General features: G+C 41.1%; 1 protein-coding gene across 5 annotated transcripts in view; it reads left to right on the forward strand.

Annotated features, from left to right (window-relative positions):
* Window positions 1-9,294: 9,294 nt before the first annotated feature.
* itpr3 (inositol 1,4,5-trisphosphate receptor, type 3) overlaps window positions 9,295-24,044 on the forward strand; it is a 197,050-nt gene continuing 182,300 nt past the window's right edge. For 4 of the 5 annotated variants that reach the window (XM_086069875.1, XM_086069876.1, XM_086069879.1 and 1 more), the window contains exon 1: window positions 9,299-9,665. In XM_086069875.1, the coding sequence (XP_085926001.1) occupies window positions 9,574-9,665 (92 nt within the window). In that variant the 5' untranslated portion in view covers window positions 9,299-9,573. Of the gene's footprint in view, window positions 9,666-24,044 lie in introns of all 5 variants that reach the window. The other variant, XM_086069881.1, reaches the window with a different exon arrangement.

Raw genomic sequence — 24,044 nt, forward strand, 5'->3', positions numbered from 1 at the left:
CGAGGCGTCACCAATAAATACACACGCACACGCGCACACATGCGCGCGCACACACACACGGAAGCATTTGCACACAGGCGCGCACAGACTCACACACAATCCTGTCGTCTGCTGACCCCTGCTGTTCATTCAGGTGAAAACAACACCAATAAGGACTTTAAATTTACATGTACAATCAATCAGTGCCTGCAAGAACATAGCCAAGAAGATTTTGAATGTGTGCAATATACATTTTATGGATAAAGTAACATTTAATCTGCCTTAATTGATTTTATTGATTTATTTTTGCTTCTTTTGTTGAAGCAGGGTGACTGAAAGTGTTGTTGTTGTTTTTTTATTATCTTTATTCACACATTAAACAATTTATACAATACAATCTCAAACACAGAACACACCAGGGAGGTCAAAACGTATAAAAGCTAAACAAAATAAAATCAACAATATAAAAAAAAAAAAGAGAATAAGATTATACAGTACAAAATCATATAAATAAATGACAAGTTTACTGTAATTGTAAGTTTTCACAGCTTTTGGACACATACAACCATACAATGTTGAAAAATAACCCCTCATGGATATAAAAAAAACTCAAAGGATGGTTCGCTATAATAATAATAAAGTTTATCAAATAAAATTGCGCATGGACAGTTATGAAAATCAAATACACCAAATACATGTTTCCAAAATAAGGAGAAACCTGGATAAATTTGGACTGGACTATAATGAATTGTGATCATTTGCCCCAGAATTGCTTTGTATATGGACAATACCAGAACAAATGGACTAATGTTTCTCTTGATTCTTCACAGAAGCTGCAATTAACATCAAGATCCTTCTTAAATTTCAGCATATACACATTAGTTGAGTAAAATCTATGCACCATTATAAATGAAATTTCTTTAACTTTGTAATGAAAAATGTATGTGGCAAAAGCCAAAACTTAACCCAATTTATATTATTGACATATAAAGACCAATATGAAATTGCAAAAGTTGTGGAGACAGTGTCTTGATAAAAAAAATTGCGAATAAAGCTGTTCTTATTCCAGGGTGACTGAAAGTCTTGTAGGAAGTCTGGTACAAACCGCGTCACCACCAATAACAAGCACACAGACGGAAGCACAAGCACACAGGCGCGCACAGACCACTGATCTGTATGTATAACTGGATAGGTCCGCCCCACTGATCTGTATATATGACAGGATAGCAGATAGGCCAAGACTTTTGAAAGGTGTGAGGCCGCCATATTATCACTCCCATCCCAAGAAACGTTTCCAGTATCGAGACTTGTATATTTTTTATTCAAAGAATTATACCTATAATTTAAGAAAAGATGCCTTTGCCAAATCTAACCTTGGGAACTAAGGAACTGAGCGATGAAAGAACAAGGGGGTCTTCAAAGCAGCACATACCACATGTTAAAAATTAGTGACCGAACAAATTAAGGTGAGAAACCGTGCGCAGTAAATTTTACCTTAGTTTCTTACTTATATTTACTTAATTTTTCCGTTATTCACATTTACTTAAAAAGATTAGGTATATTTCAATGTGCAATTAGTTTTTTCATGTAATATTTTTTTTACTGCAAATGTTGAGGTAAATTTTAAATTGAATTAATAATTAAGATTTACTCAGTTCATGTGCTTAATTTTATTTTTCATTTCAATTCGTTTTCAACAAAGACTGAAACTTGGGAGCTTTTTTTTGCACTTTTGTTAATTTATTACAAATGAATACTAAATTCGGGGTAAATTGTATTTTATTTTGTAATTTGAGTCTATTGCAGAGTGCCTGTTTTGTTTTTTCAGAATTAAACAAAAGGGCTTATTTTAAAAGGATCTGTCATTGGTGTATTAGAGGCAGCACCTCCCAGTGCGGAGGACGTGAGATCGAGTCCGGGCGTCGGCCTTCCTGGTTGGAGTTTGCATGTTCTCCCCGTGCCTTCGTCGGTCTCCTCGAACATTCCGAAAAACATGCATCGTAGGTTAATTGAAGTGTCTAAACAGATGCGTATTTAGCCCTTTTTGGGGGGTGCTGAAGCACCCCCAAAGTAAACAATAGCACCCCCAAAATTTTAGAGTATATAGGTATTGTCAGGGATGTGCTCTCACTGCGGTGTGTGTGTTTTTTTTTTTTTGTCTCTGCTTAAGTAGAGGGGTGTGTCCTCCTGCGCCGCACCTGTTCCACATTGTGGTCAATGGCTGGATAACATCAGCAGGAAGAAAATGCCGAGAACACATGTTGGATCTGTACCACATATTTATTCCTGCGAATATTAACAACCAATGGCGTGCACGGTGGCTGACTGGTTAGCACGTCCGCCTCCCAGTGCAGAGGAAGTGAGATCGAGTCCGGGCTTCGGCCTTCCTGGATGGAGTTTGCATATTCTCCCCGTGCTTGCGTGGGTTTTCTCCGGGTACTCCGGTTTCCTCCCACATTCCAAAGACATGCATGGCAGGTTATTGAACACTCCAAATTGCCCATAGGTTGGATTGTGAGTGTGGATGATTGTTCGTCTCTGTGTGCCCTGCGATTGGCTGGCAACCAGTTCAGGGTGTACCCCACCTACTGCCCAAAGCAAGCTGGGATAGGCTCCAGCGCCCCTGCGGCTCTTGTGAGGACAAGCGATTAAGAAAATGGATGAATGGATGGATGGTGTGCACAGGTAGACCCTTAGTGGTGCTCACACCCTTGCCCCACTGCCCTCTCTCAAACAAAGTGCCCTTTGGAAAGTTTTTTTTTTTTTATGAACATTTTACTGACGACAGGTCAATGTTGACACAATCTTTTAGAAAAGCTGCATGATTAATCGTGTGCGAAAAATTCCCAATATGCGTCTGCTGCGCTCGCTTCCTTTGTCACGTAAATTACCCACGGTCGCGGTGTGGGACAGACACACTCACACACCCTGCTGCTCCTACCCAGCCAGGTAACTGTGTTATGAATCCAGTGAAATTGTATTGTTTGTTTGCCCTCTATTCCCTACCTATAATCATTTTGTTGTGAAGTAGCATGTCTTATACAGCACAAACAACTGAGCATAAATTAGCCGATATTACCCACCTAGTTTAAAATGCTATATGCTAATTCAATAATAGATAACATGTAAACCGCCACATAGTAAGACTAATGACGGTGAAAGGAAGCTCTCTGTCATCCGTGCATTGAAAAGCATTGGACTTTGGATCATTGTTATTTGATTTGTGGGGATTATTTTGACTTCAAAATGTGAAAAAATGTCATATGTCTGGTTTGTATTATGCTAGTAGTCACAGGCAAAACCAATCCAATACGTTGTCGGTGGTCTAAACATTTGCATTGTGGAAGTATCAGAATACCCAGATGTTTGGAATTGTCAATTGCCAGTGAAAAACACCTTTTTGCCTTCTTGTAATGACAACAGTCAGTCTGATTCATTCTCATGCCATTGGTCTGTTTGGATACAATTGGTCTATTTATTTAGTAATTGTAGCATAATTCCTAGAAAGGAGAGGCTGAAAATGGGAAAAGAAAAGGACCTACAGAAAGCAGTCAAGGGAAGCATCTCTCTGCTCTCTTGGATGAATTGAAAGACACATGAAGATGAAAGGTGAGAGTCATGTTAACTAGAGTTTAGCACATTTTAAAGATACCATTTTAAAATTGATTTGCTCCTTAAGGTTAAAAGTATTGCAAAAATCTTTTTTTTAAGTAGTTTGTACTAAATCAGCAGGCATGAAGCTATTATTAGCTAAATAATTAGCTATTAAGTACAAACCATAACTATAAGTTATTTCTATGCTACAAGTTTTGCAGTCATGTTGCCCTAATAGGCTGTTATTAAAACTAGCTGTGGGGTATTATTAATTATTATTATGTGTGTGTAATATTTATTTTAAAACCTCTATTGACATTTCCGAACATTTCTGATATGTCCCCAACACAACACAATGCAAATGCTTCCTTTATACGGTGAAAACAAACGGCAGATTGTAATGCTTTTTCCTGTGAGTACCATACAAACGACATGTTATAACATTTTGAAATCAAAATAATCCTTACAAATGAAATTACAACGATCCAAAATCCAACGCTTTTCAATGAGCAGATTTTTTGACCAAATTGACGGCCATCTTGACTTATGACATCATCTCGGAATTGTCAGTAAGGTATATTCCTTGTGCACAAAAGTATATATTTTAATTAGCTTAAGCTTGGAAAAGCTTCTCTCAGCTTATGCTACACTCACTGGACTGGTATGGTAGAAGCCACTCTGAATAGATCTTTCTAAGTTTTGTCTAATGTTTCTTCTTCTCGGATGCGCTGCCTGCTTTTAAAATGTCCATCCTTTGTCTCCAGTGTTTACAAAACACTACAGACACTTATTTTCATGCTTTATGGTTATGTACTCCGGTTATGTATTTCTGGACTAAAGTCTTAGAAAAACTTTCCGCTATCTTGGACTGTAGGATACCGTTCTCTCCAAACTTGTGTTTGCTAGGTGACCTAACAACAACTGACTTACCACATAAACAATTTCAATCTACACTTGTAGCCCTTATTATCGCAAAAAAGACAATTCTTGTTAACTGGAAAAATAAACAAACTCTGAATATCGACCAATGGTCTAATCTCCTCATAAATCACATTTTAATGGAAAAAATATCTACCTCAAATAAAAACCAAATATCAAAATTTATAGAAACATAGTCTACGTATATAGAATATTTTAACCTAAATCCGGTTACTTAATTCTTAATTCTGCCTGTTAGCGAGAGCCACCGCATCGCGATAACTTACATTGATGTTTCTGTATTTGGCAATTTGTAACTAATGGTTGTGTTTTTATAGTCAGGAACCCAGTTGCTGCCAACAGAATCGAGCAGATTCACCTCCAATGGGCACTAAGGGTTAATATTCTGATTCACTGCATGCCAGTGGGTTAATTCCATAGGTGCTGTTCCTCCCTGGCTGGGCGTGGGCGGGTCTGCCCCTCTGTTGGCTGCTGGGTGGCGGCTGCGTCTTGGCCGTTCCCTGGGTCTCTTGGGGGGTGCTGCGTTGCGGGGCTCTCTCTGGTGTCCGGGGCGGCGCCGTTCCGGCGCGGTCTGTCGCTCTGGGCCTGGCGACGCGGTTCGGGGCCTGTGGGCCGCCGGGGTGCCCCGTGGTTCCCTCTCCCCTCCCCCTTCGTCCCCCTTGCTGCCTCTCCCTCCTCGCCTCTCCCCGCCCGTCCTCCGCCTCCCTGTCCCTTCTCCCTCGTCACCATTCCTCCTCCTCTCCCCCTCTCTCTGCGGCCCTGCCGCTGCCCCTTGCCCTTCTTGTCGTCTCCTTCCCCCCTCCCTTCCCCCTCCCCTGTCCGCCTTCCTTCCCCTCCCCTGGGCCGGGGGCTCCATCCGTGGCCCGGGTCTCGCCGCTCCGGGGACCGGGAGGGTGGGTGGGTGGGTTTGGTGTTGTGCCCGCCCCGCTCCGGTGGACCTCCTGGCACCTCGGGCGGGCCCCAGTATCCAGGGGGCGAGCCCTATCGCGGGCCTTCAGTGCCCCGTCCTGCTGCATTGGGTTGGGGGCGCGGGCTGTGTTGGGGTGGGGGGCGCTCCTGCTCCTGGCGGGGCCCGGAGGTCGTCCTTTGCCGCTGCCGCGGCATGGGGGGCCCTGAGGTGTTGCGCTTGCTCTGTCCTGGCAGGGGTCGACGGCTCCCCTCTTTGGTGGAGATTTTCATGCATGCCAGATCCACCACACCAGCATCTATCGAAACTCAGACACAATCTTCTTCCTCAGGTCATTGAATCGGTGGAGGCTGGTGTCTGTGGATCTCACTCTGCTTCGTCTGTCCTTCCTTCCTTTCCTCAGTCTCTCCTTTGGTCTCGAGGTGTCCCTGATTTGTTGGAATTTAGATGTTTCTGGGGTTGGTGAAGAACTCTGGTTGGTGGCCCGGTGGGTGGTGTCTGGTCGGTGCTGGATTTCCCTTTCCTTTCTCGGGTCTCCTGACGGCGGTGTTCGGTTTAGGTGAACGGTATGGGATTTTTTTTATAGGTTTTTGGTGAACTAACGAATACACACACACTCACACGCACGCACATACACATACTCACCCACATCCAAAATAATAAGAAAAAAAAAAGAAAGAAAAAAAAGACAAAAAAAACATCCATCCAAAATGTTGCATTGTTGCATAGTAGTGTATTGCTTTAATACCCATTATTAGTCGTAAGCATGCATGCGAAGCAAAAAGCAGTCAAGTGATAGCGTTTGTTATTACTTATTCTTTGCGACGGCCTCCTTGAATGTTTCCAAAACACCGTCACTTTGAGTGTCCATGTACTGCTCTATAAGTATATCTTACACGCATTAATGCACGCGCGCGCTCGCACGCACACACGCTCACACACACACCTTATATGGAAGGAAAAGTGAATGGAAAATGTTGGAGCGTGAAAATTCCATATTTGTGTCAAAACCTGCCTAAATCTTCTCATCCTGTCAGCTTGCTGTTAGCTTTAAATTACTTTTATAATGATTCTACTGTGTGTAAAGCTGAGGGAGAACTTATATACATACACATATATATATATATATGTATATATATATATACAAATACATACACATATATATATATATGTGTGTATATATATATATATATATGTGTGTATATATATACACGTATATATACATATATATGTGTGTATATATATATACGTATATATACATATATATGTGTGTATATATATATGTGTGTGTATATATATATATGTGTGTATATACATATATATATATATATATATATATATATATGTGTATATATATATATATATATACATATGTATAGGTATATATATATGTGTATATATACATATATGTATGTAAAATTAAAAGGCAGGATGGAGATTGACTTATGTTAACATTACTTATCATACTCGGCACCTAGAGTGATGCTTCCTGATCCCCTATCAGCTGACTAACACTAACCAATCAGAAGCTAGCATACTTTAGGTAAATGCAATTGAATGACAGAGAGCAGCAAATTTGACACAATTTAGCTACTTGTACAAAAAAATACCAAAATGTATGAATGTGTAAATAATAATTTTGGAAACATAAATATACATTTCAACAAATTAACTTAAATGCTTGATGTGGACCTTCGCAACGCTTCAAACATCATATGGTTAATCTCTGCTAAAGCAATTACTATCTCCTTATTTGAAAACCCGACCGAAAAGTATTGACACAAACATCCGAATAGTACCCTACGTGTATTTCTCGTAAGTTTATGAGTTTTTATTTTCTCGTAAATCTGCCACTTTATTTATTATGTGTCAAATTTGCCAGTTCTCAAAAATGGCAAATTTACGAGTTTTTTCTCGGAATGTTGCCCCCAGCCTCTAAAAAATATATACCTTGCCCTAATACGCCGCTGTATAATAATGATGACTCCTGATTTAGATTCAGTTTAGTTCTTCTCAAAGTGTCAAAATTATGTACTCCCACACGCATGTACAAAACACACACACAAACACAGATTTATATCTTCACAAACAATCACACTCTTGGACCTGTTTGCTGCATCACCATGGAGACCACAGAAGCAGCATTACACACATGCATACACACATACAAATACAAACACACATAAACGCACACATACCTACGCTACCTATGCTGAACAGAATACTGATTACTATGTTGTTGATGCTGCTTGCAACTTAAACATGAAAAATGTAATACAGCAGAGATTTCTAACCATGACATTTAAGTGTATTGTGGGAGACCATCAGATGTGCTGGGGGAAATAATACATTTTCACCCAATTGGTCTGAAAATGGTTTAATGACGGCAAATAATGTATCACGCTTTTGGACTGTATGCTACAATGGCATTGAGATCACAAAAGCAGCAACACATGCACACGCACACGCATGCACACACATGTTATTTTCCATTAAAGATTTCACCCAATTGGTCTGAAAATGATTGAATGACGGCAAATAATGTATCACGCTGTTGGACTGTATGCTGCAATGGCATTGAGATCACAAAAACAGCAACGCTTGCACACGCACGCGCACACACACGTTATTTCTCGTTAAAGTGAGGACTGTCTTACAATTTCATGTTCTACTATTAACTGTGCTTATGTTCTTTTCACACATGACTGTTAAGAATGTTACAACTTTACTTGAGCATACACACTTAAAGCCCGTATCCCACTGAGTGGTGAAGGTTTGAGAGTGTGTGCGAGGGAAGCCGATATTGATTTTTTGTTAAGGTTAGTTCAAAGTCGCAAACGCTCACGAAAACGTTAGCCAGACTTTTGCCAAGCATTTTAATAGTCACAAAGAATGTTTTTCTTGACTGTGTGACAGTGCATCCTTGAATGAACACTGATGAAAAATCAACTTCCGCAGCCCTCACAAACACTTGTAAAAATGTAATCCTGGAATGGAATATTTATTATATTATTATTATTATTATGATAGACTGATTATCGTCTGGGCCGATTATCGCTGCGACCTTCTGTTTTGTTCGAAATTAAAACTAAGATAAGTAAAAATGTAATACATATATATACTTCATATATTTTGAAATTTTAGAATACTTTATTTACTGTAGAAAACAATTGTTTAAGTTTTTATTTAACTTTTGAAAACATGCTACTGCCCTTGGCAGATCCTGAAACTTTTTGTTAGATTTAAAAAAAAAACGATGTCGATTGACTAAGATTTTTTTTTTAACTCCAGTATTTTACAAACTCAATAAGTACTGTAAACATGTTATTTAATAATGCTGGAATTTGCATTTTTTACATTTTATTTTGATGCCAATATTTTCCTTTTTAGTGAAAATTAATATTACTCTGTGTCCTTGACTACTAATAATCGTATCGGTTTCGGACCTGAAAAAAACAAATTGGTTTATCTCTAATTATGATTATATTCATATTTACGATTAACAGTGGTTAACTTATTTTTACACTAAAGTGATGATTCCAAATGAGACAAACAACTGAGGTGTGTCTCATCCCTGAACTGCCATGTCAGACAGGTGTTCAGGTGCTCTAATTAATGTGTGACAAGCACTGATGTCTAGTAAGTGTTTTAACTAAATGCTTATAGTAAATGTTATTTACTGTATTTGTAGCCTCTAAAACATTGCTCATGCGACACATCTAAAGTTAAGTGTTGTTACATTTATTATTTACAGTTTTTCACTTGTTTTTACACTTTGGACATAAAGTTTTTAGGATCTTGGTCCACTGAAATTGGTTCAAAAGCGAAGTCCCGCCCCTCCGATTTGCATATAAACGGACGTGGGTCAGGTTAGTGCAGAACATCTTGAGTCAGCTCACGTGCAGTTTGAAGCAGGGGGTGTGCCCTGCGAAGCCCGCGGCACTTTGGTCTCAACACCTCCGCTCACTTCCTGCTTTGAAAAAAAAGAGTAGGAGCGGACTGCTCGTGCTAGTGGCTCAGCAAAATAGAAGACTCGGACACCCGACCTCCAGCTGCTCCCAACCAAAGCATGAGCGCACTACTGGCCTGAAGAAAGGCGCAGTACAGGCAAGTTTGCGCTCGCTCCAACTTTGCGCTTTACCTGGAGAGCCAACATGTCGGACTCGGCTTCCAGCTTCCTGCACATCGGAGACCTTGTGTCCCTGTACGCTGAGGGCACCGTCAATGGCTTTATCAGCACTCTTGGGTAAGGGCGCGCACGCACGCACGCGCACGCACGCGCACCCCCCCCCCCCCCCCCCACACACACACACTGTCATCCTGTATTCATGAACTAAAACAGCTAACGACAAAGACACATAACTAAACATCTATTCATATACAGTAAGAGTACAATATAGAATTTTGTGTGCTTGCATGTACAGTTTATCTGTATATGAATGTATGTACTGTACTCTATGTATAAATGTATGATGTGTGTCAGCATGTCTGTGTGTTAATGTAAGGACGAATGTACACACTGGATCTTAAAAGTCTACGCACCTGTTTAACTGACAGGTTTTTTGAAATATATAAAATTATACCAAGATGAACTATGACAAGGTCTCCTGTAATGTAATTAACTCTATACAAGGGATTAGAGTAGAACTGAGGCGGGGTAGGAGTGATAGTGTTTTATGCAGTGGTATAATGGTCCCTGGAGAAGTGTGTGTATACTCTCAATTTTCACAGTTGTTTTTTGTTTGTTTTTGTTTTGTTTTTTGAAGTAGTCCAGAAAAACATCTTGTTTTTAGAAATTGTGACATGCAAGAACAATTGATAACTTGCTCACAATAATAAAAATATAATGACTTGATTAGGAGCAGTTTGTAGTTACTACTGGTAACACAAGCAGCCTGAATGAGTATGAAATGTATTTATCATGAGAAAAATATATAAATAATAGTGGTGCAACGGATCATAAAAGTCACAGTTCGTATCGGATCATGGATTTGAGTCACTGATCGGATCGTTTTCGGATCAGCACAAAAAAAAAGATAAATAATACTTGTCTTCATTTATTTTGTAAAATGCTTTCACCCCAACTAAATAAACAAACAAAAAATCAATTCTAAATGTCTAATATAGTGGTACCTCGGAGTTTGAACATAATTTGTTTCTGTGAAGTGTTACAAGTCCGAATTGTTCAACCTCCGAAATTTTTTCTCTCATAGGAAATAATGTAAATGCATTTAATCCGTTCCCAAGCTCCAAAAATAGAAAATTCCCATTTTAATTATTATTTTTTTTTTTACATGTACACCTGGTACAGTATTTACACAATGAAACATACCTCACCGTTTTTGTTGTGGTGTGATGGCATCAGTGGATGAAAAATGGTAAATTGTGTTAATGGTGTATTTTGGGCATATTGTTAGACTACTACGGGGTCCTTGCCTGCGCTCTTAATTTAGGCACGTTGTTGAACAGCTAAGGGGGGGTGTGGTCGGGTGTTCCTCGTGCCAGTATTTACGGAAGTAGTCAGTCACAGTAGTTACAACGGTGCGATAATCTCCTTCCTATATCCACTGTGGTTCGTAGCACTGCACGAGCATTGCTCGGCTTCACTCAGATACCTGTTCAAGGTACTTTCAGCTTTGTTTGGGTGTTCAAACTATGAGACCGAGGTCAAACTCCAAGGCATTTTTTACTCCGATTTTTTGGTTGAAGTCCGATTTGTACAAATTCCGAGACCTTCAAACTCCAAGGTTCCACTGTATAGCCTGTTTAGGATTTAGAAACACACAACTTTAAGTGCAATATGAGGCAGAAACATTCTTATTTTACGCATAGTCCATGTGTAAAATAACAAGGTATTATGGCTAAAAGTTGTGTTCCTAAAATCTACGGCTATGTTTGACATTGAGTTGAATGTTTTTCCTTTTTAATGGGCAAACCATGGTTTGATATGATAGACCTCTCAGACTGGTAGCTTTTTAGTGGTTATCACCTCATGAAGTAAATGACCTACCTGTAAAAAAAAATACTATTTTTTTTTACGCTTGTGTTTTAACAATGTTCAAGACACTTATCAATGGTTGATAATGTGTTTGGTATACTTTTAAAGGGCATATTCTAAGCTTTCATTTAAGCTTTTGTGAAGTTCTTTGTCAAAAATATAGGTCACTGGAGTTATTCAAACTTTCAGAAGCACACATTTTTTTCACAATTTTCTCCTAAACTATACCCTTTATTTAAACGCTGTGGCATCAAGGAACCTGATAGACAGAAAATACAACAACTGGAATATTCACCACAGAGTCCAAGGATTCAGGAAATGTGTTTATTCATACTGTGTCATAGCTAGACATGATTTCAGACCTTAAATGAAAAGGAGGATTTTGACCAGTATATGAGGCCTTACTCTATGCAGGCTATTTGGCTGCATTTGGACAGCGGTGGTCATCAAACTTCTTTCTGGTTAATGGTCTGACTGATATTTCACGGACTGTCAATGATCTGTTGGCGGTGTGGTGAAATCATTCATGCCATTCACATTCACGCCAGGATGATAACAGACATTTTCAGAATATTCTCCACTACAATTAGACTGGCAAATATTTGTCGATGTGTTGGCGAACATTCCCAACCGTAAATATACATTTTGGGGCAAATATGCTACAAAAAAATTATAAAATGGAAAAAATATCTATATTATTATTATTTTGATTAAATATATCTCTGCCGCCATTTGCCAAATGGCTGGACTCTGGACTGGTGGTTGGGGACCACTGCCTTAGGGTATCTACACTTTTTTTTTTTAAGGCATTCTTTATCTTTTTTTTCCCTGTCCCTAACAGACATGAACTTTGGACTGTATAGTTATGATTGAATAATTCATTTCCAAATCGCTTTAACAGATGTGAAAGGTAACTTAAGCATAAACATCCGACTATGCCATTTCAAGATTATTATAAGAGGTAAGAAAAGTGGGTAAGTGAATAAACATGTTGAATTCACATGTCATGTAGGCAAAATAAATAAAGACAGGTAAATCAGGTAAGTACAAAATATGGCCATTTCTTTTTAACTCTTTGACTGCCAGACGTTTTCAGAAAAGGGATGCCGTCAGTGCCAGCCGATTTAAGCATTTTGACTGATTTTCAAGGTCCACAGAAAATGTTCTGTTTGGACTATGGAAACACACGTACTACCAAATGAAAGATTGGACTTTCATCTTTCATCAGAAAAAAAGAGTTTGTTTCTACCTTATTCCGTTCTTTAGTAATCAACAATAGAAAATGGTTAGTTTGACCCAATTTCGCCTGTGTTGGACCAAAATACGGAGAAATCAAGCTTTTAGTGAAACGATATTATTTCATGCATTCTAGTGAATTTGACACTTCTTTTTGTCCATGAATGATGCCACAAACACCTAAATAGTGCTTTACTTCTATAAAACACTACCACCAAGAATGAAAAAGTGTTTTTTGATAGCAAAATACGTTTATTTACATTCAACAGTGTAACAATTTGACAACAATTTGGCAAACTATTTACAAATGTGTGCAACTGTGGTGCTATTTACAAATATGTGGATGTTTCAACGACAGTTTTTCTTTTTGTAACACTCTCCTGCGTGCAAAGAGACGTAACAGCATTTGCACAACAGATTGCCTCTTCGCGTGTGCCACTTTCTTGCAGGCCGTTTTTTTCCGGGGAATAGCAAGTATATACTGCAGTGTGTCATCAAGTCTAATATCAGGATCATGCTACGGTTTCGTTACGTCTCGCTTCCCCGTGTCCTTCAGTTGCTATACCGGGTGGTAGGAGATGTTCTGATCCATTTTATCCACTCCATTCATGGTGGCATCGTAGTCCAGAAACAGTGTCTTCTCCGTGATCAGACTGTACCCGCTCCTCCGATGAATATGCATTGGACTCGGGGTACTCTTCATTGTCCGATCGAATGTCCGCTTGTGCAGCTCCGCGTTTTCCGGCGTTAGCAGCGCTAGCCGGTGAGGCTTTATGACGAGAGAATAACGGCCGCGTATAGCTTCCAACTCCGGCGTCAACCTCGGGAGTGACCATCATCATCATCATCAATGTGCATTGGTCGATGCTTTTCGACTACTCTCCATCGTCCGATCGAATGTCCGCTTGTGCAGAAGTACCCGGCCGGCTATTGTGCGCGTTTTCCGGCCTTAGCAGCGCTAGCCGCGCTAGCCGCGCTAGGCCGGTGAGGCTTACTACGTGATCGTAAACACGTCCAGGCTTCCAACTTTGGCGTCAAACTCGGAGTCGTCATCATCATCATCATCAATCTGCATTGGTCGATGCCAACTCTCCATCGCCCGATCGAATGTCCGCTTGTGCAGAAGTACCCGGCCGGCTATTGTGCGCGTTTTCCGGCCTTAGCAGCGCTAGCCGCGCTAAGCCGGTGAGGCTTACTACGTGATAGTAACAGGCCAAAGCTTCCAACTTTGGCGTAGAGCTCGGAGTCATCATCATCGTTGACATCAATGCGCTTTTTAGTATTGATTGATGCTTTCCGTCTTTGAAAAAAATGCTCAAGCTGAGCTGCTTGTAACCGGTTGCTTGGTCAAGCCATTGTGGCTTGGATCAGCCATTGTCTCCTCAACACTCTAGCTCCGCCTCACGTCTTCTACTGACGCCCACGGTGGGCGGCCCATCCAACCTTGTGCAAAGAGAGTCATCGCTGCCCTCTAGGGGCCAAAACGAGTCTTTGACTAATCATATCTGCCTGATACTTTCAGCACAGCTGCCCAAGGCTTTCCTGCACCCGTTTTTGAAAAAAAAAAAAAAAAACATAGGGGACGTCTTTTAACGTCCTCGGCGCCCTTCCCTAGGTTTATGCTAAACGTTTTATAACGTTTATGGCAGTCAAAGAGTTAATAAAGATCTAAGGTTTAAACAACAATAATGCCGTTAAAAAGCGTTTTATTTGCTAAGATGCATAAATATCAACTACAGTACAGTACAATTAATGAAAATTTGCCAATTTGCAACCATAATATATATATACTTTATGTCACATTTGGTAAGGTGGAGGGAGGTGCAGAGAAGCAGGGCGAGGAGGCAGAGGTGAACTCAAGAAGTATTTTAATAAACAAAACACAATAAGGCAAATAATGCGCCTGAGTAGACAAAAAAAACACATACCTAAAAGTCCAAAACAGGATTCAAAATAAAAATAAATACTGGGAATAAATCCGTAATGAAACCAGGAACAAGGACTTGACATGGACAATGACCCGACAAAGACTGAACAAAAACAGGAAACAAAATACACACCAACAAATGAGACAACGAGAGACACCTGGATAAGACACACGTGGCTGGGGGAACTGATCGGCTGACATAAGGGAGTGGGATGACAAGCACAAGTGGACATGATAAACTTGACGAGACAAAGGGAGACACAAGGAAGACATAACAAAACACAGATCATACAAGACAAAAGGAAACATAAATCTAGCAAAACTAAATCTAACAAAAACCAAAACCAACCAAACCCAAATCATTAAATTTTAGGGCTGAGACTAATGATATTTTAAATAATAAATCTGATGACTTGTGCAAAGAGAGTTGCGTGGTGACCTTGGTCTGCTCCATGGCTACAAAATCTGGCTCTCGGGGAAAAGGAGGCCAAACTGGTTTGCAAGGTTGAGAAGCTCCAACTAGATATAATCGGACTCACCTCTACACACAACTTGGGCTCTGATTCCAGTCCACTCTTTCACTCTGGAGTTGCCTACAGGGAGAGACGCCAAGGAGGTGTTGGCATACATATTTTCCCCCAGCTTGGTGCCTGTAGCCATAAAGTGGTTGGTGCTTGTCAGGGCAGCAACTCCCGAACCTATTGGACACAGATGGTGAGGGATGCCATCAGGTTGAAGAAATAATTCCATCAGGCCTTTTGACTTTGGCGGTAGGGCACTCAAGGAGTTCAATGAGGCCATGGATAAAGACATCTGGAGGGCTTTGAAGAAATCCTTGTCCAGCATCTGCCGTCTCAGGAGGGGAAAGCAGACCATCTTCGACCCTGTGTATTGTGGGGATGGGGTGCTGCTGACCTCGCTGTGACTCGTAGTGTCAATACTTTGCAAAGGCCTCCTTAATTCTACTGGCATGCCTTCCCGTGAGGAAGCCGAGTTTGGAGACTCTGAGGTGGGCTCTCCTATCTTTGAGGTCAAGGTCATCGAGGTCGTTAACAAGCTCCTCGGTAACAAGGCTACAAGGCCACGGGGGTGGATAAGATCGACCAAGAGTTTCTAAAGACTCTTGATGTTGTGGGGCTGTCCTGGTTGGCATGCCTCTAAAACATTGCATGGACATTGGAGACGGTGCCTCAGAATTAGCAGACTGGAGTTGTGGTCCCTCTTATTAAAAAGCCTTTTGGGTAAAGTCTATTCAGGGGTACTGAAGAGAAGGGTCCGTTGAGATGTCGAATCTCAGGTTCAGAAGAAGCAGTGTGGTTTTCGTCCTGCCCGTGGAAAAGTGGACCAGTTCAGCAAGGTTCTCGAAGCTGCAAGGGAGTAGGGATGCTTTGATCCGATACGTGGATCGGGTATTGGCCCAGATATTGGGGAAAAAAATGGATCTGGTATCTGTCAAAATGGTCCCGATCCACAGAGGCTCATCTCCAGGGCGCGCGCACGTTCACGTCTCCAATGACGAGATGAAACGGGGAATGGTGAGGTAAATATTTCCCCTTTGCTACGTTGGCGCAGCCAATATCTGTCAAAATTGCACTGGGGGAACATCGGCAGGAAGGCGGGCCCTGCGTCGCCAGCTCGCGAAAGCAGTTCGGCAGCGAGAAGCCGCCTCCTTGCCACTGGCTTGCTGCCGCGCCGCCGTCGGGGGACCTTTGCGAGAGTGAGTGGAGACTGGTTGGTCTTACTGCTGGCCAAGCTCTTTCTCTCGCGAAGGTCCACCGTCGCCTGATCAGGGCTTGCTTTGCGAGCAGCGAGCCGGCAGGCTCCGTGAAAAGACGGCCGCGTGGGAAGCGGCAACAGAGTTTGCCGAGGTGGGCGAGACAAAGAATAATGTAATTTAATTATGCCTGTTGTAATGGCATTTTGTACATAAAGGTGGCATTTGGTGATCATCTATTTTCTTAAACTATGAAGAGCAAAAAAGCATGTAGCCTATGAATATTTCTTTACCTGCAGACATGAAAGTGTGAAGACAGAAGCAAGTTCGGCCACATCAAACTCATTTTGTAAACAGAAGCACTTGGAATCAGGCGAGCCCTGGCCACATTATGCACAGTTGAAACATTAACACTGCTTGAATGTAAGAAAATAAAAGTGTACCGTCACTTAAGTAATGATTACATTCATTCAATATACATTCAATACATGTATTGAAAATATTTAATGAAAATCATATTCCAATAAATGTTCACAAAATATTTCAAAGATATGAAAAACGTTTTTTTGGTGGAAATATATTGAATATTATTGGGGGGACTAGTGCAAAGACGATTTAGTATAGATCAGATCGGTATTGGCAGATAATGAACCCAAGGTATCGGTATTGAACCGTTAATGAAAAAAGTGGATCTGAGCATCCCTACATCGGAGTTTGCCCAACATACAAAATACATGTGTTTTGGGAATTCTGTGGGGGGTGCTTTGGGAGTATGAGGTACCAAACCCCCTGATAATATTAATTAATTAATAATAATTAATAATAATAATGCATCGGATTTATATAGCGCTTTTCTAGACACTCAAAGATGCTTTACAATGGAATTGATACATTATTCATGCATCACACATTCACCCTGTGGTGGCATAAGCTATTTAAGTAGCCACAGCTGCCTTGGGGGCAGGCTGACAGAAGCGTGGCTGCCAGTGTGCGCCTACGGCCCCTCCGAGTAGCACTGGAGGCAATGTGTGTGAAGTGCCTTGCCCAAGGACACAACGACCGCCACGATAAGGGCTGTTCGGTCCGTGTATGACCGATGTCAGAGTTTGGTTCGCTTTGCCGGTAGTCTTATTTGTTTCCAGTGAGGATTGGACTCTGCCAACGGTGCCCTTTTGTTCACGATTCTGTCCATAAACTTTATGGATAGAATTTCTAGGCAGAGCTAAGGTTAAAGTACCACTGATTGTCACACACATTTAAGTGGGGGGAAATTTGTTCTACACATTTGTTCTCCATCGTTGAGAGGGTCCCATTTGGTGGCCTCAGTATTGCATCACTGCCTTTTGCAGACGATGTGGTACTGTTGGCTTCATCAAACCGCAATCTCCAACTCTCACACTGGAGCGGTTTGCAAGCTATGTGTGAAGTCGTTGGGGTACCTCCAAACCTTAGACCATGGTCCTCAGTTGGTGGATGAGCTCGACAGTTGCATCGCTGTGGCATCTGCAGTGATGTGGACTCTATCGGTCTGTTGTGGTGAAGAAAGATGATGCTAAATGATTCAGAGACTTTGGTTATATTTCTGATAAATAGTACTTTGAGTGACACAAGCACACAACATGGCTCGTTAAAAAAGTACTTCAGGTTGTTCTGCCGGAAGTTACATCATCTTGGCATAGTATTAGGGCAGGATAGGCACCGAGCACAGTTTAGCTTGATAAAAGCAAAACGCCAAGGGGATGCATGGTATTCGTAGGATCTAAATGCCTTCTCTGGAAGCTTGGACCCAACATTTTCTCTCTTAAAGGGGCACAAGCCAGTGTATTCTTTTAAATAGACAGGTAGGATATTCCTTGGTGTGTCATCTAGAAGGAAAGGAGATAAGGAGACTTGGTAGTGGAATGAGAAGGTGCAGAAGTGGATCCAGAGAAAGAGGTTATCTAATAAGAAGTGGGACACTGAGAGGACTGAATAAAGTAGACAGGAGTACAGGGAAATCCAGCAGAAGGTGAAAGTAGAAGTGGCAAAGGCTGAACAAGGGCCTTACGATGACTTGTATGCTAGGTTGGACAGTAAGGAGAGAGAGACTCATCTATACAGGTTGGCAAGGCAAAGGGACAGAGATGGAAAGGATGTATGGCAGGTTAGGGTAATAATATCATATTTTGGGCTTTGGCCCAAGGACTAGTTGGTGACCCCTGGTGTAGCTATTGTTAGGTCATGCATCTTGTGGTTAAGTGTCTCTAGTGCTTCTAGTGGTTAAGTCTCACACACATTTGTTTCACTGACGTTACCCTTTCAAGCTGCTCAACTGTTGTGTGTCCAGCATCGTTATATCAGGATACAAACACAGGAGAAGCTTGATCATATTGCTTGCGTTTGTCTTGACTTAAAAAGTATGGTACAAGTTTTAGACAGTTTTGTATGTGGATATAAGTTGAATATGTATGCGATGCATCTGCATTATGAACACAAAGTCGTTTTCAGTAACAATCAGAGGTGGGTAGAGTAGCCAAAATTTTTACTCAAGAGTAGCGTTACTTCAAAATAATATTACTCAAGTAAAAGTAAAAAAGTAGTCGTAAAAAAATAACTCAAGTACAAGTAAAAAAAAGTATTCGCTTAAAAGAATACTCAAGTACTGAGTAACTGCTTTACCAGTGTACAACAATTATACATACATCAGCCAGCAGACAGTCTAGCTGCCACATCTGTCAAATCTACCCTGTAGCTACTCACTTCTACTTAGTGTCTTCTTGCCCAAGCCCAGATAAATAGAGTTGTGTCAGGAAGGGCATCCGACGTAAAACTTTGGCCAAATCAAGCATGCGAATCAAATATATGACTTCCATACCGAATCGGTCGAGGCCTGTTTCACCATCGGTGCTGTTGACCTACAGGGTGCTGGTGGAAACTGGACTACTGTCTGTTGACGAATGAGAGGAGGAAGGTGTGTTCGTAGGGAGAAAGAGAAGAGGAACACCAAGAGTCTAGGACTGAGAGTAGGGAATTTGAATGTTGGAACGATGACAGGAAAAGGTAGAGAGCTGGTTGACATGATGAAGAGGAGGAAGGTGGACATACTATGTGTTCAGGAAACCAGGTGGAAAGGGAGCAAAGCTAGAAGTTTAGAAGCAGGGTACAAGTTGTTCTATCATGGTGTAGATAGGAAGAGAAATGGAGTAGGAGTTATCGTGGAGGAGTTTCTTAGGAACATCCTGGAGTGTCAGAGTGATGAGCCTGAAGCTAGGAATCAAAGGTGTGATGATCAATGTTCTCGGTGGATATGTGCCACAGGTAGGATGTGAGCTGGTCTTTGGTGTGTCATCTGGAAGGAAAGGGGATGAGGAGACTTGGTGGTGGAATGAAGAGGTGCAGAAGTGGATCCAGAGAAAGGTTAGCTGAGAAGAAGTGGGACACTGAGAGGACTGAAGAAAGTAGACAGGGGTACAGGGAAATGCAACGTAGGGTGAAAGTAGAAGTGGCAAAGGCCAAACAAGGGGCTTACGATGACTTGTATGCTAGGATGGACAGTAAGGAGGGAGGTACTGATCTATACAGGTTGGCTAGGCAAAGAGACAGAGATGGGAAGGACGTGCAACAGGTTAGGGTAATAAAGGATAGGGATGGAAGTGTGTTGACAGATGCCAGTAGTGTGATGGAAAGAGTATTTTGAATAATTGATGAAAGAGGAAAATGAGAGCGAACGAAGCGTAGAAGAGGTGACTGTTGTGGACCAGGAAGTAGCAAAGATTAGTAAGGATGAAGTGAGAAGGGCATTGAAGAGAATAAAGAGTAGAAAGGCACAACCATACAAACCCAGATGTCACACTAATTACATTTGTGACTAAAATAAGATCAGATAATTATTTCAGTACGCAAACTTTTTATTTGTTTGCTGGTTTACCGTGAAGCTTTTCTTATGCAAAAGTCGTGCCTTGGTTCCACATGTTGGAAAACACTGACTCCAACACTGATCTTATAATAATCTCAGATCAAATTACAATTATACTATTGCAATTATAAAATGTTATTATTAAATAGGAATTATTTGATGGACATAAGACAAAGATGTGTTAAAATTCATATCTAATATGGATAGAGTAATGATTATCTCATGTATTATTGCTCTCTCTACATGATTTCGTGAATAAGCTCAGCTCATGCTCTAATTACGCAAGCTTAGTCATCTCTTCATTCACGTTCTAAACACCACCCCAAATTTTGGAAACGGCGAAGATATGCTTTAATGACAGACTTCCACCTTTATTTTCAGGGTATTTACGGTACGGTCACCATTTGCCTCTCAGGCCTCGATACATCAATTCGACGTCGGTATCTGTCTTGAGGCTTACGGGCGTCGGGCATTGTTTGAAACAAAACACCTCAGTCATGAACATAGGGATTTCCAGCAAGTGTTTATTAGGGATGCAGAGTCTGTATTGGTCTGTTGTGGTGAAGAAGGAGCTGAGTCGAAAAGCGAAGCTCTCAATTTACTGGTCAATCTACATTCCTGCCTTCACCTATGGTCACGAGCTGTGGGTCATGAATCGAAAGAACAAGATCCCGGATACAAGCGGCCGAAATTAGTTTTTTCCGCCGGGTCTCTGGGCTTTCCCTTAGACATAGGGTGAGAAGCTCGGTTATTCGGGAGGGATTCAGATTCGAAGCGCTGCTCCTCCTAATTGAGAGAAACCAGTTGAGGTGGCTCGGGCATCTGGTTCGGATGCCTCCTGGACGCCTCCCTGGAGAGGTGTTCTGGACATCTCCCACTGGCGGGAGGCCACAGGGACGACCCAGGACACGCTGGAGAGACTATGTCTCTCGGCTGGCCTGGGAACGCCTTGGGATCCCGTCGGAAGAGCTGGTTGAGCTGGGGAGAGGGAAGTCTGGGCTTCCCTGCTAAAGTTGTTGGCCTTGCGACACGACCCTGGATAAGTGGTAGATAATGGATGGATGGATGGATGTTATAATAATTATATATAACAAAGGCAGGTTTATTCTTTATTCTTTATTTTGATTTATTGTCATACCAACAACTAGATTGGAAGATGTCCTAATATATGATTAGGTGTTGTAAACATAAGTGACTAGATGGACCATTAATTGTAATTAAGGAAAAAAACTAAGTGATTTCACACCCAACATTCTTCTTAATGTATGTCAGCTTTTATACATTGATACATTTATTAGATATTTGCAATTATTAATAGTTAATGCATTGATTGACTTTATTGAGTTTGAAGTTTGAAGTCTGAGTTTGAAATGACCGACTGCATTTGCATACACCTCGCGGCTCACCCAACACTGTCAATGTGTACACTCCCGTTTAAGGATGTGAATTGCCTGGTACCTGGCGATTCGATCCATCTTACGATTCATAAGTAAAGATTCTATAAGTTGATTATTGTGATATTGAGATTTTTTTTTTACTCAATGTGGCATCAAATTCTTGGAACATGATATGATATGATAATGGAAGGCCTTTCATTTAAACTCCTGGGAAATCATGCAGGATTTCGATTAAAATTAGACCCTTACTTTGCAGTGGCCCCTTTTCTTTTTTTTCATTCTGTTGTCTCTAGCTACCAGATTTGTGTGTTTTGTCTTTTTGCTAATCTATTATAGTTTTTTTTACCTTTCTATGCAAGTTTTTAAGTGCCTTAATTGTAAAATGATGTGCATTTGTACTTTCTCACCTTTAAAAAAAAAAGAAGTTCAAATCATAAAAAAAAAAGTCTCCTTCCAAAGTAACATAGCAATTTTATTCTGTTGTTTTTCTTTTGGCTATATATTTTTTCTAGAAAACTTGTCTTTTTGCCGCATTAATGACATTGGGGCAGCTGGTGTGAGATTTGCGGTTGGTAGAAACGTGTAGGGGAGACTGAGGTATTGTGAGACACTGAGTAATGTGAGACACCACCTGTATCTAGAAAAAAAAAGAGTACATCTGTGGTCATGTGACCAACTTGTTATCGAGCCCCTCCCATTTCAGCTTGGCCATGCAGAAGATGACATGATTGTGCTGAGGTAAGCATGTGTTTTGTACAAAAATATGTTTTAGGGATGTAAAAGTACTTTTTTTTTTTTTGAACTTGATCAATTGTTGCACTAAAGCTAATTGACTTAAGTGGAAAAACGTATTTCCCACATACTGTCTAACTATCAACTTATCAAATCATGTGACAGTGCTAGCTAAAGATTAGTCTGAGTTGTCAAGAGAGGTTGCTCTTTATAAAATGGTGGTGGTGGGTTTAAGTGAGACAAGAACTTGATCAATTGTTGCACTAAAGCTAATTGACTTAAGTGGAAAAACGTATTTCCCACATATTGTCTAACTATCAACTTATCAAATCATGTGACAGTGCTAGCTAAAGATTAGTCTGAGTTGTCAAGAGAGGTTGCTCTTTATAAAATGGTGGTGGTGGGTTTAAGTGAGACAAATGCCATGGGGTAAAGTAAGGCAGTGTCTTATTTTGCCCCTTTTCATACATGATTTCACTTTTCATTCATGTTTTGTTTTTCATGTCAGAAACGGTTTTAAAAAAGCCATCATGCCAAGGAAATACAACAGGACGACAACCTGAGGCAAAAAGAAAAAGAAAAAAAAGAGGGAAAAAGCAAGTTCGCTCTGTCACATCAGCTGAGAGAGGGAAACTGGTGACTGTGGTGTGTGCAGTGAATGCTGTTGGGAATGCTACACCTCCTATGTTTATCTTTCCCAGAGTAAAGTTTAAGGAATGCTTCATGATCAATGCACCTCTATGAGCCAAGGGTACCTCCACCAGAACAGGATGGATGAATGAAGATACCTGGGCTGAGTTCCTTGATCCCTTGATAAAGCACACTAACTGCACCTCTGACCAGCCCATGCTGCTAATCATGGATAATCTTAAAGCTCACATCTCACTCAAGGCAGTAGAAATAGCAAAGAGCAATGGTATTGTTCTGCTCACCCTCCCACCTCACACATTCCATTACATGCAGCCTCTTGATGTAGCCGTGTATGGTCCATTCAAAGCCCATTACAGCCGAGCCCTTGATGGGTGGATGAGATCAAATCCTGGCAAAACCGTTACCATTTACCAGGTTGCAGGAATTGTGAATCAAGCCTTTATGTCAACAGTGACACAACGCAACATCACTTCTGGGTTTAGGACCACTGGGATTTTCCCATATAATCGTGACATTTTCCCTGATGAAGTGTTTGCACCATCTAAGGTATCAGACCGACCAAACCCTGAGTTGCAGCCTGCCACTGGGGATAATCTGAATGGTCCACTTCCAGAAGATTATATGACAGGTCAACATCCTGCAGATAATACACTGGAAGATAAACCATCCACTGCAGAGAAGTCACCCCATACTAATTCACCCACTCCTTCGCCAGCTGACCTGTATATGTCTCCCCTCAGAAAATCCTTGCACTTCCCCCAGAAACCAAACCACACGGAAGCGTGTGAAGACAGCCATCCTCACGGATACTCCTGAGAAGAAGGCACTTGAAAAAGCTTTTGAAGAAAGACAAAATAAACTGGAAGGGAAAATGCAAAATAGGAAACAGAAAACAAAACAAAAAAAGAAACCAATCAAGAAGAAAATCATGTATAGCAGTTCTGAGGAGAGTGATGTTCCTGTGCTACTTGATGAAACATCTAATGATGAAAGATCTGACCCTGAGAGTAGTCAACCAGAAAGCACAGATCTGTCAGTGGGTGACTTTGTCATTGTCAATCTAGTTACATTGGCA

Source organism: Leptonotus elevatus, chromosome 2 (assembly GCF_054856555.1).
Source record: "Leptonotus elevatus isolate MCC_2025b chromosome 2, RoL_Lele_1.0, whole genome shotgun sequence".
NCBI lineage: Eukaryota > Metazoa > Chordata > Actinopteri > Syngnathiformes > Syngnathidae > Leptonotus > Leptonotus elevatus.